Below are 24,860 nucleotides of genomic sequence, written 5' to 3'. Positions count from 1 at the left end.
ATGTTATTGCTTGTATGATCACTTGGATATTGCATCATATTATTGTATGCTTACCATGTTCACTTAAAACTTATGCTTCCATGCTTACATCTCATAGGGCACATGCTTATGCTCACATGATTATATCTTAGCTAACATTTATGTATGCTTAAACATTTTTTTGTAACATTTTGGCTATTACCACTTAAGCATTGTTCCCAATATCAAGGGTAGGGTAATATTGGGGGCATTGAAACAATAAAAAAATTATTAAAACTTGATGTACACTTTAGGAGCTTAGGGTTCCTAAGTTATGGTGGGCTACTAGGTCCTCTCCCCTAGTTTAAAACCACATGCATAGTTTTTTACCCCAACTTTCTCAAATCAAAAGCAACATGGGGCCAATCTAACCCTATTCCAATTAGTCATTTCCCATTGACTCAAGCACAAAATATTTGAATTTTGATGTCGAGGTGTAGTTTAATAGGACAAACTATAATTCTTTTTTGAAACCATCCATCTTGAACATCTTAGCATCTATCATTTGAGCACTAAAACATTAAAGGAGCACTACATAAACAATTTAAATGAATAGGACAATTTAGGCATTTATGTTTTACCTTTAATATGTCTTAAATCTTGTTCAAAATCATTAAATCAATTCAAAGATTTAATTGAGGCCAAAAGAGAGGGTAAGTGACCTCTCACAAATGAGAAAGTTCGTTCTAATGATATCTTAATCTAAACAAAACTACAATCATCTTATCTATTGGAGCTTAACTTTCTCAAATCTTAGCAAATAGCAAAGAACATAGCACTCATGCACAAGTCACAATATAAGCGAAGCTAATAACTTCATATTCTATTTATCAATTCTAAGAAGTGTCCCAACTTCAACAGCTTAGCCTAGGATAATTTATGTATTATTGCTTGATTACATTTACTATCCCTTTCTATTTAGAAAATAAAGCTAAAGGCATTTCTTTTCACATTTCTTTGTGAACATTAGAATGTTCCTAATTACCTACAAATTAGCAAAATAGTTAAATATTACTACGAAATCAAACAAAGTTTGTAGGACAGTGACAATATTCATATAAGACTATATTAGTACCAAAAGCTTATTAATTGAATTTTATTATGCCGAACGGGCTTTACAATGGCAGCATGAAAATGAATGAAAAAAAATTCACTTAGTTTGCAATGATAAGTATAAGAATAATACAAAATTAAAAATATAATGATATGATAACAATTCAATCTTTTATTTTCAAATTTATTTTGCTTTTGCAAAAAGTTTGATAATAATTTCAGAATATCAAAATAATTTAGTCTTAATAAAAAAATTTCTATGTAAAGAGATTACTAGAAATATTAAAAAATAATTATTTATTAAGTGGAATAGTGGACAAATAAAATAACTGTGTTCATCATAACATCTTTCCAAATCTTTTACATAATTTATTCTAAATATAGATGTGTGTGTTTATTTATTTTTATTGATTCGACGCAGAGTACAAATGGATGAAAAACTGCAGCCACATGAGCTGCAAAGAACGTAGATCTCCCATCTGGCTGGCTGTGTCCTGTGCTATCTTTAGTAGTGGTGCTGCCTTCGTTATGGGCAACTGAAATTATAGTTACAGCCATGTTATAGATATGGCACGTGTAGAATCTCGTAGTAGAAGATGATTTTTCAACATGGTTATTTATGTTGAAAGTCTAACCCATTCTAGAAGCACTACAATACTAAAAAGTTGGTATAATCACAACGAATTTCTAAAGCTTAATTACCACTATCTTCCATAGTAGTGTGCAAGCTGATCTTATGATAGCATTTTTATTTACAGACTCAGCCACGACAACAATGATGACTTAGCCTGCGCTAAAACTATAGTGGCTAACACTAGCCATAAGGGAAAAACATAGTATATGGGGCATGGTCAAAGTGCATATGCATACCTCAAATTTATACACTATTGATAATTATTGGGCTATGCATGTTACATAGATGTTGAATGAAATTCAACAATGGATATGTACACCCTGAGTAATGTTAAAGGATTGGATATTCCATATTGGGGTCCGGTGCACCCTAAGTGATGGTAAAGGCTTGAGAACTTGGGGAAAGTCCAGGTTCGAATCATATGTGCACCCTGAATAGTGGTAAATGCTTGGGTTCTATATGGAAGGTCTAGCACATATTAAGCAATAGTAAAGGCTTGAGTGCACGATAAATATCCAGGTTCAAATCATAGGCACTGTGCCTAGATAATAGATTTGTGAAATGATTCGTATAAATATTTTAGTGGTGAGACATGCAACTTTATTTGTAACAAGCTTGCAGAAGGTCGTAAGAACTACTGTTATAACATGTGACGAAGCTAACAATTATTGTCTACCACGCCAAAATGTTGCCATTGTTTTTTTTCTATCTACACCTACACTACCACCATTGGGTGGTCATTTTAATAACAAAAACATGATTTTTATTGAATCTGACCAAGCAATAAGACAGGCTTTGGATTTCAGATGATCCTAATTTCTCTCATATTCCAATTACATGCATGGCAATATTTATCTCATTATGTATCCCAACATGCATATTTCAATCAGTGAAAACAAAATCGCATGTATTACAATAGCAGAAAAAAAGTCTTCTCATCCAGTCAAAGATAGATGAAGAGCCAAAATTTGAGAAGATTTCAGACTAAAAATATGGATCACATCAATGAGTTCAAAAATAATAATGGCTACAGGAGAAGACAGCCATGAAAGAGACCAAGGAACAATAATTTTGACATTAACAGACAACTCAACGACCTCCAGAATTAAACTACAACTGAAGGGGATATAAAGGCAACTTTACTTTTGAAATTGAAGACTCAATTATTAACTAGCTTCTTTCTGCATACACTGTAGCCTCTAAAACAAGTTGTGACTGCCACAGGAAAAAAGCAATCAATGCTGCCTGTAATGATGATCGCATGATTAAACTTGATTTCAAGGCAATGCTTTCACAGTTGTAGGTGAACGCAGAATTTGATCAGGCTGCAACAATAAAACAATTGAATATTAGATATCCAGGAACAAATTGGAAGATAAGAAAGAGAGGACACATAATAGTCATCATTTAACTTCACTAATGCTTTTAGGTTCCTTCCATTGGTAAAAATGAAAAACACGATCAGAAAATGGGTTTTGTGTACATGAAAAGAAAAAGAAAAAGAAAAAGGTAAACAAAGCACAAAAGGATGGTAAAACATACAGCAGCTAACTCTTCTTCATGCTTGGGAATGAATGCTGTATCAACTTTTCCATCTTTAAAATCCTGTAATAAAGTCCATCCACATCAGTCCTCGGAGATATTGACTGATAATGCAACCCAATTATAAATAAGAAAAGCAACATCAATAAGGGATGTCTTTGAGGATGTTAGATAAGACCTGAACATCAAGAATAAGCTTATGATAGTCAATCGTAGTTGGTATTCCTGCAAAATGGGATTAAGTATCAAAACCAATCAACAGGCAAGCAAATATAAACAATTCAATCAATGTGATTTTTCGTAATTGAATATTGGCATGCTTGAAATGGAAAATCCTAAACATGCTATATTTTAGTTAAGGAAAATAAACCACTAGATTAGTACTAAGGCATATTCAAAGAATATTTCCTACAAAAAACCTATGCTGTTATCCTTACCCTAAATTCCTCATTCACCAACACCTTAATAGCAAAAATGAATAAAAGTTAACTTACATGTTATTTTACGGTTCCTATACCCACCAACCATGATGAGGTTCATTTGTAAACAAGCAGAAATCTGATTGCTTTAAGTAAATGAGGTTCATGTTTGCAAATTAAGTGAAGGCTGGAGGGTGATTCATGTCAGGAACTTCTCCGTGGACATCCAAATTTGACAAAAAGTTTCTATAATAGCTTTACTAATTTATTTTATAATCAAAGTGAACAGGTACCAACAAGTATAACTACATCAATAGTGTGTTTTGACCCATAGTGTATATAACAATAGAGAAATGCAGTTAAGGTTTAATAGGGTTGCATGGAGCTTGTCGAACTCTTTGCCCATCGGAGGCTACAATGGAGGAGAAACTGGAGCAATATATATGGCATGCCCTAAAAGTTTGATGCAGGTTGATGGGTTCCATATGATAGCTCTGATACTAAATATGATTAGTACAGATGCCAAGCTAACAATATGAGAGGGGGGGGGTGAATCATTCAAACTTAACCTTCAATAAAAACAACAGATTCAACCTCGGTAACCTTATCAGAAAAACAGTAATGCATGCAGACCCATAAATAGATAAGATCACAAACATATAACACCAGATTTAACGTGGAAACCCAAATAGGGAAAAACCACTGTGGGATTTCGGACCCACTAAAAAATATACTCTTCTAGAGTATGCTCGGTTAAAAGCAAATCCTGTTAAAGATTACAAACACACTGCTAGATGTGACCCGGTTAAAGGATTTCCCTCAGATCTGTTAGGATCTTCACCTTGTTAGAAGTGACCTTGTTAAAGGATTTCAAACACTCAATAAGAATGTCACCTTGCTAAAGGATTTTACAAATAAGACTGTTAAGTCCACTCGGTTAAGAGATTTTCTGCTACTTCTCAAAATAACAGTAATAAAATATGTCTGCAACTTCACATCTAAAAATGTTGAAGCAGATTCTTATTTGCTTAATACAATCAATTCATAGGACTTATCTTGTCCCTCTGCTGGGCTTTATACTCTGTTATCAAAACAGGTCTTCAAGCTTCTATGCTCGGTAATCACTATGTAGCATCCATGTGCATACACTTGCCCGCATACATTGTTTATCAACAGTTTCCTATTTATAAACAATCTTCCAACCGCTTAATCTCCTTGATCACATTTCCCATGATCAATCATAGCCATCAGATCTTCAATCTTGTCCAGGTTCAATGTATCTTTCGATCTGAACGTTTTACCACGCCTTGGAACTTGCATTTTCACCTTGGAACTTGTGTTAGGGTATTGCGGTTCAATCTGAGCTGTAGATCTTCCTACCGATCTTTCTTTACCATAGATTCTTTAACAATCTTCATACACGGCTTACCAATCATTTAATCCGCTCCAGCTCATCAACTTCCTTCATTAAATATCACATGTAAACATTTAATGCATTCTGTTATAGCTCGGTTGTAACTCGGTAAATACTAAACTTCACTCGGTAGACATTCTGCCTTCATTAACCGATAGCGATAACCTTAGGGTTTACCGACTAGGTTCTTTGCTCGGTAACATAGTATAGTATTAACCTTTCAAACAATAGCATATGTAGGATATCAAAACGATCTAAACATCATGATCTCATCATTGTCTAACTCGGTAATAGTTGCCCATTGAATAACTTATCCCCTTATTCATCATATTCTTTCTGTGTCTTTTACCGACATCTTTATACTCATCAAATCATACTTCTTAAGATATGGCAACATCATACTGAATTAGAAAATCAATTTCTTGACATCAATGACAAAATAATAATATTAAGACAGTAATCATCCTTAATCAGTTATATCCATAGTCATCAACAACCTTCTCAATATCCTTATTGAAATGCCAACAATCTCTCATTGTAATTGGAATGCCAACCTTCTTCTTGTCTGTTATAATGCCAACACCATAAGGAACAGAGGATAGTAGCTAAGGGTAATCTGTCCACTGGCATATCTGTTACGAATGCTATGTCTGGACTTGGGGATGTCAGTGAGGAACAAATGTTTGAGAAAATTCTACAGGCTCCTCTAGAGTGTATTTAGGAGTATTAAAGTAGACCCAATAACGCCAATCAAAATGAATGGCAGCTAGAAGAATAATTAATAAGTGTTGTTTCCTGCTGGTAATGCCAATATGCAGGGGCTGGCAGAGACTCTCTTATTCTGGTATAATTTAACAAACTAATCAAGGGATGGCGGTTGATAGGGCTTCCAAAAGGAAGGCAACAGATAGCAGGGTAAAGAGTGCAAAGATGTAGGTATTGGAGCTGGGGGAGGAGATGCTAGAGGAGATGGGGCTGATGAGACATTTCAGTTTGTCATGTCCATCTCTTCCAATGCTTAACACTTGGATAGATCAATCATGGCACCCTCTATTGAAAGCTCAAGTGGTTATGTAGCTGTGTGTGCAAGGTTTCTTTGTGGTTGGTTGTGATCTTTAGAAGATAGAAATAGGGTTATAGAGAAAGAGTTGTGGTTTTGGCAGGAATCTACTCTATTTCTGAAGCTGCGGTTCCTTAGCTTCAACACTTTTACAGAAAGCTTCAGGGGTTTTCCTTTATGGGTAAAAGTCCTGAATCTGCCTCTCTATTTTTTATGCAAGCTACTTTAAAGAATATAGGTAATGCTTTGGCTTAATTTATTGCTCCCTCCAAAAACCCTCAGGCACTCTCTAGCTTCTATAGCAAGGATGCTTATAGAAATGGGTATGAGTAATGACCTACCTAAAGAAATTTGTTTGAAAGTACGAAAGAAAATTTGGAAACAACCTTCAAATTTTGAAGACTTCTTTTTGGTGCTGGAACTGTTTTCCAATAGGGCATACTGCTGGTTATTGTAAGAAAACTCAATGGATCTCAGGTAGATCCTCTTGATGGAAAACTGCTAGCCCTCAGCACCAATTAGTTGGCTGACCATTAGTACCAGCTCCTCCAAATAATATAAAGCATCCCCTGGAGATTTTGGATGATGAAGTGTAAGATGTTGAGTTGCCTCCTGAGGCAGCTTCAAAATCCAAGGAGCCAAGGAAGGATAGATCAGGTGAAAAAGCAGGAAGAGAAAATCTCAGAGGAGAAAGATCCCTCTCCCGGATTTGGGGCTAATTTTCATGCTAATTCAAGAGAGGAAAAAATTAAAAAAATGAATTGACTTAACTCAGAAAATTGTCTTGAACTGCAAAATACCTTGGAGCAGGAGGTAGTATCTTCTTGAGAAGAGTATACTTCAGTGGTTAGTAATGGTAAGATGGAGGTGGAGTCTCTCAACTCACCAAAAAATAGTGAACACCAGATGGTTAAAAACAAGAAATCAAGAGCCAAAAAGAATGCATCTTTAAGTATACCTCTGAGGTCTTAATTTAAACAGAAAGAAAAATGTTGACTAGGGTTATTTAGTGTCTGTTAGGTAAGTGGAATGGGCTTCGTTAGTAGGCTCTAGCTCTCAGTCTAGAGTTTTTACTTTTTACGGTTGAGTGTCTTTGGTACTATTATCTAGGGTTTCTTTTCAAGGTGGGGACCCCTATAGAACCCCCATTAATTTATCTTATTAAAGAACTATGGAGTATGCAGCACATCTTTGCACATAATATTGCATATTTTATCATTGGACAAGCTTAATGTCCGTTACAAATCTCAATTTTGTTTCACCATGTTATAAATCAGCTTAGATGTCCCTGTCTTGTGCTGTCTGCCACTTTCTGGTTGACAGTAGACAAACCTGAGACAGCCATAAGTATCTATGTATCTAATTTTGAAACTTTATTGATGTCAATTTCACAATTAGCCTGAAACTTTGCAACAAATCAGCAAAAGTTAACTCGTGTTACCCAGGGATGTGTTTCCTGGGTAAAACCAGGCTGTCCCAGAAACGGAAACATCCCGGGGACAGGGGAACAGCCCCTAATGTATTAACTATTAAGTTACATCCTGTATGTGAATTTATGAATTTCAACTCTCATTTGAACTCTCAATTCAGCTCAATTTTTATGTATAATGTATATGACGAATGATTCATCAATGTTATCTTATGAATATTCCCCCATTTCGCCATCCCCCCATCCCAGAAATTCAGGGTAACATAGGTTAACTGTGATTGTTTTATCTACAGAAAATTGAAATCGGAGAGCTCGACCACTCAAAGAGTCATTTCTAGAAACTATTTCTATATGCCATCTGTGATAGAATCATCATGATTATGATATTCCTCTTGAATAAGATAATTAGCTATTAAAAATTCCTCTGCTAGAATCAATCACTTTAAGTCTTTAACTATATGCATTAAAAACTTTATTATTGTGTTTATAATTATATCACCATAATTACTCTGAAATTAGGCAAAATCTTGGCGAAATAATTGACTCTACTCGTTTCCCTAACTACTAAAAGTATCTTGAGAGCACTTGTCCACCCAAGAAGACTATTGTAATTATGACTTCTAAACCTTACGGATAATGTAATGAAAATATGGAATTATATGGCTCACAAGTAGAAATTGCATAATAAATAAACTGCATATTTACTCATGCAGGTTAGTTCTGCAGTTACCTCCACAACAAGTACCAATAAGTATTATTTTGTAACACCCTTTCAGCTTTGCATGCAACTTATGATGAGCTGACACAACATGGAGAACTATCATATCCAGACTGGATTTTTCAGACCAGCCAGATTTGTCAGATGTGGTCCAGATTTTTTAAATCCTAAAGAAAATTTAACAAATTTTCCAAATCTTTCAAACGCTAATGATGCCTGCAACTGAATATAGACAATGGATTTTCATTTAACATGAACTTGCAAGCTGGATGACAAAATCACCCTTCAATCGCAACTAGAGAATACCATGCTCAAGACTTGAAAGTATAACTTCAACAAAATCAACAACTCTTTACCATGGGTTCATACTAGTGAAATATGGCTGACTGGTCTTCAATTAAAGAGGTCAACCTATAGAGGAGCGAGGCATACACCTAGATCTTTTAGGTACTTTCTAGTTTTGCTAATTCATGTTATTTTTGCTTTATTGATTTCATATTACGCGAATGTGATACACATCACCGGATGTGTATGATCTCACAAAATTGTGTGTTTGATCATGCTCACCAGTTGTATGTACAACTATGTAAATCATGTGAGTAAAAAGGACAGTCTAAAGTAACATCAATACAACTCTCTCAATCGTTCCCATCAAGATTTTATATGCAGATTGTCTGACATGAAAGAAACATTGCATATTTCTCTATTCTGTTGCTTCAAATATATTACCATATCAGATTCCTACTTCAATTTATTCTAGGGGTGCATATTGTTTAGAGGTGTGCCATATTACAATCAACAATGCCATTACATGTTTGAAATTTGAATCCCCGTCAGTCATAAAAGGCAGCAACTTGACATTTAATAAAATGTACCTTTGTCTACTAGTCTACAAGATGCATACAAGAACTGAAAGGATAAATGGTCACGCACAACTCAAGTATAGGCAACACTCAGAGAACATAAAGATGGCAATTTTCAGTCAGTAGTTAAAGAGTACAAGATCTGCCACTCAGTTCATCAAAATGGCTAATACAGAAAGGAATAATGCAATAAATGGTGAATTCAGATGTATAAAAATGTTGATAAATAGAACATTAGAAGTATTAAGTATTTATACACATCATTGGTAGATGATCTGGGGTGCCAAAGCAGCCAGGGTTACATTGATAGTTTTGAGGACAAAACATAATATGATCAACTGCAATTATGCATTTTACATCAAGTCAGATTAAAACCTTAGATGTAGCTACTGCTAGATTTGTTCAAAACTGTATGGTACTGTCAGATGTATGTATAACTAGCAAGAATATGCCCAGGCATATAAAATCAATGTCATCAATTAAATTTGAATGGCACTCCTGTGCTAGCGGTGTTTGTTGAAATAATGAAATCCAAACAGTTGTCAATTCCAACAATTGAGATGCCTCTACTGCTGGATATTGAAACTTCAAACAATGGACTTATAATCTATTTGCTCTAATTTAATATTGACTAATTTTTAAGCATTCAAGTATGCATGTACAGCAAGAAAACATTTAAATCAGAGTTACCCGGCGACGCGTCCCCGACCTGAAAACCCCCGTCCCCGTCCCGGGGACGCTTCGGGGACTTGGGGACGGCCAGGGGACATTTCCCCCCGTCCCCAAATTGCCCTGTTTTTTGAGGGGACGTCCCCGAAACGGGGGTACGCCTGCCCTAGCTCTGGGGGACGTCCGTACGTCCCGGGGACGGCTGGGGACGGCTGGGACGTCCCCAATCCGTCCCAGGGACAGCCAGACGTCCCCCATTCTAAGGCCTTTGAAAAATATTAAAAAAATTTAAAAAGTTGTATTTTTAATTTTTTATTTAAATTTTCTAATAGAGGCCCCTTATTAATTCAAATTGTTATTAAAAATAAAAAAATTAAAAGATAACATTAATTAAATTTTAAATTTATTAATTTAATTCATAATTTTGACAATGAAACTATATAGAGATTAGAAAATCTCCAAACTCATCGAGTCAATAGAAAAATAACACCCAATGCCTTTATTAAAGAATAAGTTTTTTTGGCCTCGCTGCCCCTTGACCCCGCAAGGGGCGATGCCCCTTGACCCCACCTTGGGGGCGCTGCCCCCAATCCCCTGTTGAAAAATATGGGGGGAAACTACGTCGATAGAAGTAGTGAAAATTTAACCTCCGAGTCTATTGATATGCATATTGACAATGTGAATGAATTGAAATTCTGATTTATGAATGCATAATTGCATATTGTCTATTGAGTATTAACAATGTTGTATGTTCAGAATTTACATTCTAAAATGTTTTCAACTTTTCATAGTATCATACACATGCTATATCCATGTTTTATTGTTTTCATATGAATATAATGTATGTATGCATGCTTTATCCATGTTTTCATATGAACATTTAGAATTTTGAAATTTTCCTATATATTTTAAATTTTTCCTATATTTTATATTGCCGTCCCGGAAACTCGGGGTAACTTTGATTTAAATCCATTACTGGATACAATCTTGCAACAAATTTGCAAAATTTGAAGTATTGTGTTTACATAATATTGTAAGTTGGGACCTATTTTACTAAAAAACAATACATCATGATAATATTAAGAAAACGAATTACTACAAAATCAATTTTGCTCTCTTATTGTCATCTCCATGGAAAATAATGTCTACAATTATACCTAAAAGCACATATTCAATAATACCAAGTATATAGCGATGCTGAAGAACCCATCCTTCCAATTAACTACATGAACACAGGCTTATGACAGTAAACAAAATAAATGTTTTATAATAAAAAGCCAACATTGATAAATTTTGATCCTACCAGTTATAACAGTGTCATCAAGGGCTCTTTGCATGCGTGCAATTGCCCTCTCCCTTGTAGGTGCCCAGACAATAAGCTAAACAACAAACAAATTTTCAATGAATCAATATCCAGCTCATAAGACAACTTTATAATACCTAATAAAAAGATTATAACCTAAACTGTGTTATATGAGATCAAATTAGAAATTGGCATGGAACTATATGATTGCTTAATCTGAAAAGGAACTTAAAGATGTTAATAATTGTAGATAAGATGAATAAATTCAACACATTAAAGAAGCCAAATAGAAGAATACACTCTCTAAATACTTAAGAGCATGAAAAGAAATTCCAAATTGAACATCGTAAAAACAATTGTTTTGGAGCATGATAAAAACGTTTCAGATAACCACCTTTCCTAATAGAGAGTCATAGCTTGGGGGAACTACGTAATCAGCATAAATATGACTATCCATGCGTACAAAAGGACCTCCTGCTGGCAAATAACTTGTTATCCGGCCTGCACATGAGGGCACGTAATGAGTCAAATTTTCATATTCACTGGGTCCCATGAATTCTCTTATCAACTATCATACATTCTTATGAACTGAAAAGAAAGAAAAAATTGGAACATATCTATGGATGTTCAAAAAACATAAATTGGACAAGAGCCCGTCATGAAAGAATGTAATGCATTAGAAAAGGTTAAATGGGGCAAATATAAATGACTAGTATAACAACCCTGGGGCCCATGTTCCAAAAATACATAACAAAACATAGGACAGAATTCTTGAGGTAAACAAACTAATATTAATAGTATAGGCTGCACAGTTTTTGCAATACCATGGTCTTAATTTTATCAAATTTCCACAATCCATAACTGAATCACTTAGCTTCTTCTGGATTTGATTGTGTGTATCTTTTTTGCATCAACATTTCAGATCACACTCTATGATCCATCATCAGGATGAAAGAGAGTGTCAAGAGATGTAAAAATAATAAATTGCAGACAGAGGCTCAATTAAGGGGGTATTTGAAGGGGGAGGTTTCCTGATCATTCTCAATCAGTCAATTTCCAATCACAAATCAAATGCCATTTTCTTCGCTGCTTAATTGGTATAGTCAGGACTGTGACCTCCAAGTCCCCAAACACTCTTTTCTCCAAAACTCAAGTTTCAGTGCCACCCTTCAATTGTGGGAGATGGGAAGCAGATTCAGTTGGTTAAGAACACCTACCTTGTAGTGTTCCCATGATTACTAGCAGTGGTTATCACACAGACAAGGAAGAAGATTTTATTCACAGTTGGTTGTATGATTCCAAAAGATTAGCTGGCTAGAAAGGGATAAGAATTCTTCACCTGCCGCCAATATTAAAAATCAATTTTCTGGATAAATAACATTTATATGGCTAGCAAACTGTAGAACAGTAAACAGGCCCATTTGATTTGAGCTATCAAGAATGATAACTTGAGATTGTGAATAGTGCACAGCATCAGTCTGCTGGTTTTACAAGCTTTAGGGCTAAACTGTAACTTATATCCAGTATTAAGTTTCACACTCAACTGCCATGTTTTGTTGCACATTTAGGTATCCAATGCCATGTGACAGAAAGAAAGTTACCTGTTCAACATTTGGATACAGATCTAAAGCTTTAGACAAGGGTTTAAGGGTGCACCTGGTCCTGGGCGAAATCCTTTGAAAGCATCCTCTGCATTAATACGGCATTCAATGGAGTGTCCTCGTAAGACTATATCATCCTGTGTGATAAAAAATTTATTTAAACAGTTGATTGGCTCAAAACCCAATATAAAGTGGAGAATGCCAAATCTGACAAAATCAACTCTATGTATTGTCTCAAGAAATGCCACCTGTGTCATCCGAAGCTTCTCTCCCATAGCAACACGAATTTGTTCCTCGATTAAATCTGTCGAGGAAATCATTTCAGTGATTGGATGCTCCACCTACATTTATAAACAATTCAACCATTAGTCATTCAAATTTGATTGATAAGTGCAATATGTCTCACAAGAAAAGGTCAAGGAATGTGATCAGTGCAGTCTTACCTGAATCCTAGTGTTCATCTCCATGAAGTAGAAGGAACCACTTTCATCAAGAAGAAATTCAATAGTGCCAACCCCAATATATCCTATAGATGTAGCAGCTGCAACAGCAGCATCTCCCATTGCCTTTCTCAGGTCAGGATTCAAAGCCGGTGATGGTGCTTCCTCTAAAAGTTTTTGATTCCTCCTCTGTATTCAGTAGATAGCCGATAAAAGTTAAAACCACAACTAATATCAAAAGAGATCAAAGACAATGAAATCCTAAAAAAATTTCAGTATCTGATAAGGATTTTGATATGAATATAGAAGTTAGAACAGTCATCAAGAAAAACTTCTTTTGGTACCACCGCAACTTAGTGTAACTGCATTATACACTATAGAAAATGCATTTGAGAGATGATTAAATGTTGTGAAAACTTCTGAAATTAGATAGACAAAACCCAACTTTACAACATTCAAAAACATCGAGGATGAGATAAAAAAGAAGTTTAAAGTACAATATGCTGAAGCACTTGACCACATCAAGGTTCCAAAACAAAAAGAAAATATTAAACCTACGGCATTAGGTTCTCCTTGTTAGATTCCAAAAACAACAAATCATACAAAATAAAACTTTATGTATCACCCACATAACATTGGTGCTAATTCGGTATTACAAGTACTTGAAATGCGATCCAAAAATGGATCTGGGTCATCATCAAGATCAGTTGCTTCAGACCACTATCAGTTTTTGAGTGGCTAAATCCAGTTTTGGGCTCATAAATGCAGTTATCTTGCAGAGGTCAGAACAATACTTCGGTAGCATCCAAAGTTAAATATATTTACTGTCAAAAGGATTGAGCTCAATTGTTAAAAGCATTGGGGGTTCTCGTTGTGAAGACTACAGTCCAAATCCCCATTGTGACATCTAAGTGGAATTCTAAGTGGTGACTCTTGGACTTCCATTGAGGACTTGTATGTCATCTAAGTTGAATAAAGCGAATTTGTTCATTAACTGGACGTGTTGGTTGACTTAGTCTTTAATACACAAAGTGATTCAGTTCAGGGATGAGATCCTCCATTTATGATCTCACCAGCTCAGACCAGACTAAAAATTCCCAAAAAGTACAAATAGAAGAATTATGTTTTTTCTTTAAATATTGAATATCTTCACCTATTCATATTCCTCTAGAAGCATTATGCACTTTTAGAAGAAAAAAAAAAAGCACATCCTTTCAAGTCCATATGCAAAACTTACAGCTTTTGGAAGGTGGAGAAAATGAGCACTGAAAAGATGGTTTTGTTTCTATCATGAGGCAGTTTTGTAACTCAGTCTGCATGAACCAGCAGTTTTGTTAAGTTTGAACGTAGAGGAAGCAACAAGGAAGCATTTTGCCTTCATATTTTGGTTGTTGGGCTCCCAAGCCAAGCCCACAACGTGTCTAAAGGGGCGTGTTGTATCCCCAAGGGATAGGAAATGTCTATAGCCATTTTTGTAGCCATTAAAGCTAAGGATGAGCAATCTTGGATTTTAGACCAGCTAGTTGAGTGCATGCCATGCTAGCTGGTAAAGTGTAACTAGGACACTTCTCCACTAAATTGCACACATCGTATACCAAGGTAAATCTTGTGTTCTGTCCAGTGTTCCTTGGAGATGCATCCCCGAGGTTTTAGGCTGTTTCAAGAACAGGGGGAATGGGAACAGAATGTCCCCTCAAATGAGGGATGTCTCCTGAGGTGTTCCCTACAGAAAGGACCCCAGGGAGCATCAAGACATCCCTGAAGTTCCACGTGGGCTCCCACTTGAACTATGCAAAAAAAAGAATTTAAACTCACCATTTTTAAAAGGTTAAAAACCCTACAGGATTGTAGGGGATCAACAAGGGCACCCAACATGAAAGTTTTATATTTGTTCCTATTTGCCCTAGCCCACCACCATTTTTCTTGTTTTCATTTGCATTTTCAGAATTTTGGTTTTGCAAGCAAGAAGAGAGCTCAAGAAACTGAGAACTGAAGAGTTTAAGGAAAATGAGAAAGGACTAAGTAGGAAGAAAGAAGAGGAAAAGGAAAAGAAAAAAGCTATAATAGCATGTCCTTAGTTTTGTAAAATTTATTTTTTCCTTTTCGTTTTGAAAATGTCAAATACTTGGGCCATAGTTGCAAATACTTTCATGTATTGTTTCCAGACCTTCGGAGCTGCTGTTACAAACTTACATACTCATTTTTAAGTTTTTAGATATTTATAAAAACTTATATAACTGAAAATGCTTTCATTTATTGTTTCAAGACTTACAAAAATTTAACCTACAAACCTCAGTTATTTTTGAGCTTGTTCAAACTTGCAGAGCTGTTGTTTTTTATTGTTTTTGGCATGCAATATCTTCTTTTCATTTTTATTTGAGCTGAGATGTAAAAAGAAGTTGGTTATTTTTTATATTCGTTTTTTTTTATGTTTGCATCTTTCCAGAATCAAGATGAGTTCATTCAGAGGCAATCACAACCTTGATTTAGGTGATAAACTTGAGGGAGTTGTTAAAGAATCAGCTAAGGTCAGCCAAACTCCAACCACAGGCACAGGTAGTTCAGCTGGGAGTGCATTGCAAACTGTTCGTCCTTCCAAGTTGTTGCGACCATATGCCAAAGGCCAATTGAACAGAAAAAACTCCTTCGCACCAATTTGCAACATTGCTTGATGTTAATAGGGCAACTAATTCAAGTGGAAGTTGGTGTTGGAAATGCGACATTTGCCCAGAGCACTACAAGGGTCACATTATAGGGGTTAAGGCACATTTTTTGCATACCAATGGTATAGGGTTGGCCCTTGAGCCAAAATCACACTTGAAGAGAGAGCTAAGATGATCTGATTATTTCATAAGGCCATCACTGCAACAATGCCTTCTTGTACATCAAAAGGTTGAAGCAGACCACTTGCATTTCCAACATTTGAGGAGAGTGCAGTGGAATCGAGAGGGAAATGGAGTGCCATAGGTTTGTTATCACCAAACCCAATTACAGATATGTTCAATGTGTAGGTTAAGGATGATGCAAATGAGCTCATTGCCAAATTATTTTTGGTAATGGTATTCCTTTAAATGTTGATTAAGCTCCTCCTCCTTATGACGAGAAATTTATCACCAAGTTAGGCAAAGCTAGAGGCGGTTATGTGGATCCTAGCAAGACTAAATTGAGAATGACTCTCTTGGAGAAAAGTTATTTCAAGGCTAGCCTATTGATGAAGGAGAAAACTGAATGGATACCATATGGTTGTAGCATAGTCATGGATGGATGGACAGATATTAGACACCACCCATTCATCAACGTTATGGTTTCATGTGTCGATGGACCATACTTCTTAAGGGCAATCGAATGCTCAAGAAATAGCAAGGATGTTAGTTCTAGTTTCAATTTCAGATCCTAAGAGAAGACATTGAGGAAATTGGCCCTCAAAATGTGGTGTACATGCTTACAGATGCAACATATAATTGTAGCCCAGCATGCAAATTGATTCAATCCACATACAGGTGTGCACATGCCATGAACGATTCACTCAAAGACTTTGGAAAGATAGGATGAATCAAACAAATGGTAATGCATGCAAGGGAATTGAAATGTTCATTTGCAACCAACATATTTTGTCGGAATTGTTATGGACCTTTGTGAGAAAGGAATTACTCAAACTAATTGAGACTCAGTTTGCTTTCTATTTAATTCTATTATAGAGGATGTTTGAATTACAAGAGCCCTTGAAACTTATGATTATGATACATGAATTGAATAGGTGAAGGAATCAACAAAAAGACAAGGAAAGAGGAGGAAGAAGACTATGGTTAGTGATATTGTTTAGTTGAATGTGGGATACATGACATCTTTTATACAACTTGATCTCATGGTCATCAAATTTGGGGATTCTCATAGTATTATTCTTAGAGAGATCTATGAGCCAATTGATAGCATTCTTGGCTAGATGAAGGCTAATATTCATGAGAGACCCAACCCTAAATTATACATTAAGCATGTTCATCCCATCATCCCGAAAAGGTGGGAGAGATGGAACACCTCTTTACATTGGGTTCAATATACTTTGAATCCAAGGTGGTATGTGGAAACCTAGCAAGTCTTCCTATTGATGACCACAAGGTAAGGAATAGCCTTCATTAATGCCTTCAAGGAAATGTATAGTCCGAAGGAAGCTACTTTAATCAGAGTTAAGTGGATTTTGTCTACAAAATTATAAGGCTACAAAACCTAAACAGGGATTAATGAGCACACTGTGGCATAAGCCAAGCTAGTAAGTTAGTGGCAAATTTATGGACCTCCGACATTGCTATGCACACTTGCCATTTTTCTCTCGCAAGTACCTAGTTGAGGAACTGGTCCACATATAACTTTATCCATGCTCTAAAAAAGAACATACTTACCTCTAAACAAACAGAAAATCTTGATGTACATGGTGCCTTACGTCTCACTAATTGCGAGACACCTAAGTATAGGCAAAGCACAATGACAAGTTGGTATGTAGACTTTGAGGAGCTGCAACAAGTTGATTAGGAGTATGAGGTGCATATGATATTGGATGGGCGGTTCCTTCTAGCGGTTACAATGATGAGAAGTTTCCAAGATATCTAGTCAATGATGATGATTCCAATTTTGGGCTTGTTGCTCAAACAAAAACTGGCTATGAATATCATTTTTGGGCAGTACCATTTTCTCATTCGATGCTTGTTAATTGTAGACTGTAGTTAATAATTTCTGCTCATCTGTAACGGATTTTTATTTTCAGCTACTGCAATATTCATATGATCACATTTATGATTTGACGGTTCACACTGTTTAGTTGTTATAACTTATCAATCATCAGTTGTGTAGTGTGTAGTCAATTCTATATTTATTATTTAATTTTGTACATTTTGTGTGAGTAGCCATCCCCAAATCAATGAAATTTTCTTACCATCCCTGAAACCTTGCCACATGCCCCCCTGTCCCAGAAACTCAAGATCAAAACTGGTTCCTTCTAATTTGTTGGTGTGTTTAAATGTTCCATTACATGTTTGATTCTTGCAAGCTCATAAGCCAATTCTTACAAAAGATTAGGAAACAAGTAATGCATGAAAAATTAAGTAGGTGAGGTTTCTCAATTCCACTAATGAAGGAAGAAACATCCAATTGGCTCCTAACAAGCGAAGTACAGCAAATGAGTGGCATGGCTAGAAGCCTAGAGGTTTACAGTAGCATGCAATGTATGTAGCATGTCTTGTACGATAAGGGAGCCAATTCTGTATGAATGAACTAGATGATAGCCATTGAAGAGGTTATAGAAACATTTAAATTCAAGCATTTGTGTTGTTTAATTGTCCATGAAGTTGGAACAACACTTTTACGGTAAGGATCCATTTGTTATGAACTAAGCAATGGACAATCCATGTTACTTTATGGATCAAAATGTGCCCAACAAAAAAGAAAAGACTATATTTTGAAACTCAACTGAAATTATATGAGTCTTGAGACAAATTAAATTCTACCTGGTTATTTGTTCAGTTATCAATTTTATTAACACTAACAGGAGCATTAGCTGAATTAAAAAAAATTAATACCTGGATACTGCAATCACGCTCACCAAAATGAACACAATTACCATATTTATCTGCAAGAATCTGCCAATCAAGATTTGATGTAAGCCGACATGTAAATCAATTATTGCCTAACACTAGAATTATCAAATGTAACAAAGCACTGTGAATTAAATTTGTCCCTCATTAATTTTCGGATTTTTCAAATTGAAGAATTTTACCATTTCCTTATGAATTGTCAATCAGTGATTGGATGGACATTTAACTACCCCCAATAAAAAACAGAATGTTGCAAAAAGATGAAGTAGTAAAATGGTAACAGTGCATTCTTTACAACAAACTGAAAACATTAAGAAAAGCTATTTACCTGGAATTCAATATGTCTAGGATTTTTAATGTATCTCTCCAAATAAACACCATCATTTCCAAAGGCTGCACCTGCCTCACTTCTTGCTTGCTGAAGATATAAAAAAGAGGTATATATTTTCAGTTGTCCGGATGAAATAGCTAGCTTATTCATGGAAAAAATAGGTTATCCAAACATTAAATTGATGAAACTTTTTCATTAACTGAGAAAAATACAGATAGGTTCTCATTATTGGCATATCTAAGCATGTGTTATTTGGAAAATTAAATTCAGTTAGTGTGATCTTGTTCCGAGAGACAGCCAGCCCTGATGCAATGATTCTTAACTTTGTGGCCACATCCATTATTACTAATAAAAATTAAAATGCCAGACCATACCTATGCCCTGAACAGATTTCGCTGTCAAATGTGAAATACTGTTTAAAAAAAATTTAAATTAAGGCATCAAACTTGGTCCTTTCTCTGGGACTCAGGTTGTTCACAATCCATCAACAGTAAATCAAGCAAAGGATTGGTCTCCATTGACAAGATATGGGTTGGAATAAACCCAATCTATGAGTATGAGCAGTAAGATTAATTATAGCAGCAAATTAATATTTAGTGACTAAATCTTCATGCCATGCATAATCACCCATTGCAGATCTTCCTGTTACTTTTTATTGACGAGTCTGAATGCACTTTGCACCTAATATGTTGTAGATTAATGCACTCAGAGGAAGATTTGTCTTCATAACAGCATTACCTTATTAATTATTTTGGTGAACTCCATAGTGATTGCTACATGTAGACTCTGATTACTAAAATATGTCTTAAGGTGTCATGTTCCCAATTTTTAAGGTGACAATTAGTTAAATTAATTTTTTATTTTTTATTAAGTTGTCAAAAAATAAATAAAATGTTCAAATGATGACTTAATATTAATTAATTTAATTAAATAATAAAATATTATTATAATGCCACCTTATTAAATAAAGTTCTCCAAATATGATTAATATTAAAGTCAAGCAAGCTGGCCTAATATTCTAGATGCTTCTTGGAGTTCTTTATAAAAAAGCTGGATGGGGGAAGAAAGGCATGCTTTTGGATTTGATATGATAATTTATAATTTCTGGAAAAAGAAACCTTCAGGAGTTGACAGAAGGGTTGGACAGAAACCTAACTCTTCCAAAGGGGTGGATTCACGACGAAGTCTACATCTGTGCCAAATTTGTGAAGTATTCTTCTGAAGACAAATTTGCAGTAATAAAAGTGTTTCAAATTTGCAGATATTAATGTTTGTTTCCGGAAATAAAATAAATGTTTTATCAGAAGAAAATTATTTTGGCGAATGGTGGCTATATTTCTGAAGAATAAAATTATTGCTGAACATACCCACATCATAAGTTGATTGCTCTTTTCAATATAAGCACTTCATTTTGTAGAGTCGAGGAGTTTAATTATTTGTTTGAAGCCTTTATAAGGTTCGGCATAATAATCGTGGGACTCTTCCATTATCGGGGATAATAATAAGGAATGCCCATAGTTGGCAAATAATTAGTGATTTGATTTGCAAAGGTTATATTGAGTTTTCCGAATCGTGATGCATTGGAAGCATAGGAGAATATTCTAATCACTTGTGCGATTGAGAAGCTGGAACCCATTGTTGGGAGTTATAAGATTTATGTTGGCTTTGTTTATTTGGCAGCTATTTCATTATAAGCCAATTCAGATAAAAGAGGAAATATCAAAGTATCGGGCAGCAATATTCTGTCATTCCCATGCAGGAAATGAGTGCTTTGCCTCCTGAAGTGCATGACATTTCATTGAGGATGTGAAGGCTCAATCTGAGCACAGCCTGTCCATTAGCAATCATGGTTTGATTCTGGATCAGTCTGTCTGTGACGTGAAGAAGTTGCTTTGGTTCATGGCGTGAAGGAACATTGCTGGTGCGCCTCATCTCAGATTGGTACAAGCCCTTGATTAAAGGATATTGCTGTTGAATTTGATTTCAGACAATCTTCAGTCATTTCTGACTGTGGAAAGATTGAATACATTTTTGTTTGGTGACTTCCAACGCCAAATCATATCTCTGTACTCATTCAGCTGAAGGTTAATGCAATCTATTTTGGGTGTAGAGTCAGACTTTATTCTTTCCTGATTCAAATTTCAATTTAAATGATTCTGTAAATGGTTTCTCAAATTTATGATCTGGTCAAGCTTTATTTCTGTTAAACTGTCCTGCTCATGCTTTTATATCAAATACTTCTATGATTGATGCCATGATCAGCAATCTAATAAAAGTACATCAGTGAATTAAAGTTGGAATAGAACTAAGTGTTGTCAAATAAGAGGAAGATATTGTTATTCCTATTTTGGGATATTTCATAAGGTGGATAAGGTGGCATACATTTTCCCAAGATATGCTTTCTGTATATTTAACTTCATGTACATTGCATTTAATCACAGTTGACTACTCGATGGGAAAGCAAAGTTGCATGGTTTATTGATTATTCATATTTTTCAATATTGTTCTCAATTTCTAACATTTCATTAGAAGGAATGCAACCATTAGGTATTTCAGAAATTCACAGGAACAACAGAGACAATTCCACCAATTAACAGCATATGATCAAGGCTAGTTATTTTAAAATTATTTACAATGTAAATTGCCACACTAGAAACAAGAAAAGAAGCTAGAGAAAATAAGGTGAAGCTGCATACCTGCAATAGCTTTACAAATTCTCCTGGTTCATTTGCCAAGCGCATTCCACGGCCTCCACCACCTGCAGTTGCCTTCAGAAGATAAAAGACAACAAATATTATCCATCTAACCATAAAACAACTGTTAGTGTGCATCTGTTAAGCCTTAAAATGTATAATATAGTAGAATTTGTTCATTAAGGAAAGATACAAGGATGCCCCTATTAGTTAGAGATCAGGAGATGTTCATCAGAATATGTATAGTTTTTTTCCTTTTTGATAGATTTAGATCAATACTAGAATCAAAAAATGATGCATGGAACCAAAACTCATAACAAGCAAATCTCAGAACCCTTGATATAGCATATGCAATGCAAGAGTCTCTTTGGCTGTTATTTTGAACACTTGTACTTTTTGAGACATCTACCCCATTGCCTAAACATATGCTCTGCAGCTATTACCTATCTATGATTATTGTCTTGAAGGCATTCCTCATGCTTAAGACTCTGCAATACATTGTTCTATCCATTTAAAAAACAAATAACATTTGCATTGTCATCCCTCTGTTCCAAAATTTATCAGTACTTCATCTAAATGGTATATTTTATACCATATCAGTACGTTTCACATTGTATAACAAACTCCTGAATATTAGCCACCCCTGAGCAAAATGGGTAATGTCTTGAATATTTAGAATCTTCTACAGTAGTATATCAGAAGTGTATTACTTTGTGTGTGTTTGTGTATGTGTGTGTGTGCATATGCTATGCAGCTACTGCCTATCTACAATTGTTGACTTCATGGCACTCCTCATGCTTAAGAGTCTGCAAGACGTTATTCTATTCATTTAACAAACAAATAACATTTGCATTGTCATCCCTCTGTTACAAAATTGATCAGTAGTTTGCCTAAATGGAAATTCCCGAATATTAGCCACCCCCGAGCAAAAAGGGTAATGTCTTGAATATTTAGAATCTTCTATAGAAGTGTATTACTGGTGTGTGAATATTCTACAGATGTATATTATCTACAGAAGAGTGTGTGTGTATGTCCCTAATATGGATTGATTGTCAAGTCATCGAATTTGGTGATTGTGGTCTAAGGGCAACATAGGTTTGTTTGTCCTAGTCATCGAAATCCATACGGCCATACAGATTCATACCCAACCTGCAAAAAAAACATATGCTCAGGCAAATATTCCTATCTGCAGCATTAATCAGTGAATATTCTATTTGTATGCATCATCATCGTTGACTTCTGTGCATTGTCTGCGTCATATTGTGCGCTTGGTCAAAGATTAATGATCGCAATACGACAACATTTATTAATGCGCTTTTAAATAAAAAATTGTTTGTTTTGTTTGGTCACGTTTGGTTTGTGTTTTGGCCCACCAAGCACTTCCCCTTTCACCCATGGACATATTGAAGTCCACAGCTTGCTTTGAAGAAGGCCTAAGCCTTGGGTGGCATGTGCTCGGCCACCACCCTTTGCACAAATTAACACCACCCTGTCACCGCCTTGCAGGCAACACTTTTTTTTTTCCTCCCAGCACCCTGTCGGAAACATGGGTAACTAGAGCTAAGCGACCAGGTGCTACAGTTGACCCCTAAGTGCTAAAATGGGGGCCAGGGTATGGGTTTTCTGAAAACAAAATATTATGGAAAAGCTGGTTCAATGAATTTTCTAGTGGTGCAAATTATTTTTCAGAATTTTGCAATTTGGTGACAGTAATTGCTGACTAAAGTATTTTGTTTTGGTCTCCCGAACTCATAACTTTTGCGAGGATCTCCAATTTTTGTGATTTTTGTGGCATTGAAAAGGTATTGAGGAGCTCTATCTAACCATCCATGCACTTCTTCCAGATTTTGTCCCGGATATATTTTATTCATTTTTTGCCATGTTAGCATCCTGGAGGATTACTTGGACATTTTAGTAGTTGCGAAAGTGAGGATTACTTTATTTCAGCCACATTACATCTATTGATCTCCGATTTTATTAATTGAGAAGTGTATCATCAGTGTGATCATAGATTATGCAGCTCATCTTTTTGCAATCATGAGTCTTGGCAAAAAGGCATCCTAACACACTGTGGGTGGCTCAATCTTTTGCCTTATCTTTAGGGACTCATTCATGAGCCAAAGACAAGATGAAAAAAATCAATTTTGGGTAATAAGAATGATCATATCATAGAATTGATTGGTTCTAGTTTTAGCGCAAACATCTTCAAAGAGACCTACAATCAAATTTCAGGAATCTAGTGCTCACACATAGTTTGGACCAAGATTTGGGAGATTTATGGAGATCCACATAATCCTCCGTTCTTAGATGATACTGCATTAAATTGCCTCATTTCACTTGATGATGTTGGCAATCTACCTTTTGATAATGATACCTTAGAGGAGTTTCAATATGATGTAGAACTTGAGCATCTTGATGATCCAAAGACTTCTCCTACAACTCCCACTTCTCAAATTGAGATCACATATTCACCTTTTGTTGTTGGTTCATTGAGGACTTCCAAACAGTCGTTGCAGCAAGTATCTAATTTTCTTCCTGATTGGGATTCCTATTTATCAGACATTGCAACTTTGTCTGTGGAGTCTCACATTTCAAATTTGGAGGACCAATTTAAGGGTTTATCTCTCCTATTTGATGACACTCATGGCATAATTGTTGTCACTTCATTTTTGTCTTTGAAGCTAGTTCAATATCAATTTCCATTTGTTCCTAGTTTGTCACCTTTTGTTGTGACTGGGTATGTACCTAATTGGATTGTGGCATCATCATCCAACAAGGACTCGGCAACACATGAGCATATTCCGGAGACATCATTCTACATTTGGATTCACCTTCCTACCAATTCCATCTGGAATGGGAAGCATTCCTACATTTGTACTTGGTCTATCTTCTTACCAAGGGGAGAAATGTTATTTGTTGGCATTGGACTATGTTTTGTCTCCAAATGATCACCATTTCTACAAGATATCATACATTGTTGAAAGGCTATATAGTCTCTCTCTTTCCCTCTTATGTAAGGATAATTGATTGTATTTTTGTGATGTATGTAGTCCTTGGGGGGTATCATTGAGTCCTTCATGCATCATCC

At 35.5% G+C, this 24,860-nt stretch overlaps 1 protein-coding gene across 5 annotated transcripts in view; it reads right to left on the bottom strand.

The window, feature by feature from the left end:
• Positions 1-2,595: 2,595 nt before the first annotated feature.
• LOC131068520 (biotin carboxylase 1, chloroplastic) overlaps positions 2,596-24,860 on the bottom strand; it is a 49,901-nt gene continuing 27,636 nt past the window's right edge. For all 5 annotated transcript variants that reach the window (XM_058003707.2, XM_058003706.2, XM_058003705.2 and 2 more), the window contains 11 exons: positions 21,776-21,847; positions 19,077-19,166; positions 18,734-18,793; positions 13,167-13,352; positions 12,972-13,064; positions 12,779-12,860; positions 11,517-11,623; positions 11,123-11,198; positions 3,426-3,472; positions 3,248-3,310; positions 2,596-3,030 (listed from right to left, as the gene is read on the bottom strand). In XM_058003707.2, coding sequence (XP_057859690.1) covers positions 2,983-3,030; positions 3,248-3,310; positions 3,426-3,472; positions 11,123-11,198; positions 11,517-11,623; positions 12,779-12,860; positions 12,972-13,064; positions 13,167-13,352; positions 18,734-18,793; positions 19,077-19,166; positions 21,776-21,847 — 924 coding nt within the window. In that variant the 3' untranslated portion in view covers positions 2,596-2,982. The remainder of the gene's footprint in view (positions 3,031-3,247; positions 3,311-3,425; positions 3,473-11,122; positions 11,199-11,516; positions 11,624-12,778; positions 12,861-12,971; positions 13,065-13,166; positions 13,353-18,733; positions 18,794-19,076; positions 19,167-21,775; positions 21,848-24,860) is intronic.

Source organism: Cryptomeria japonica, chromosome 3 (assembly GCF_030272615.1).
Source record: "Cryptomeria japonica chromosome 3, Sugi_1.0, whole genome shotgun sequence".
NCBI classification, from domain to species: domain Eukaryota; kingdom Viridiplantae; phylum Streptophyta; class Pinopsida; order Cupressales; family Cupressaceae; genus Cryptomeria; species Cryptomeria japonica.
The sequence above is the reverse complement of the archived record's forward strand: the minus strand, read 5'-3'. Positions and strand labels throughout refer to the sequence as shown.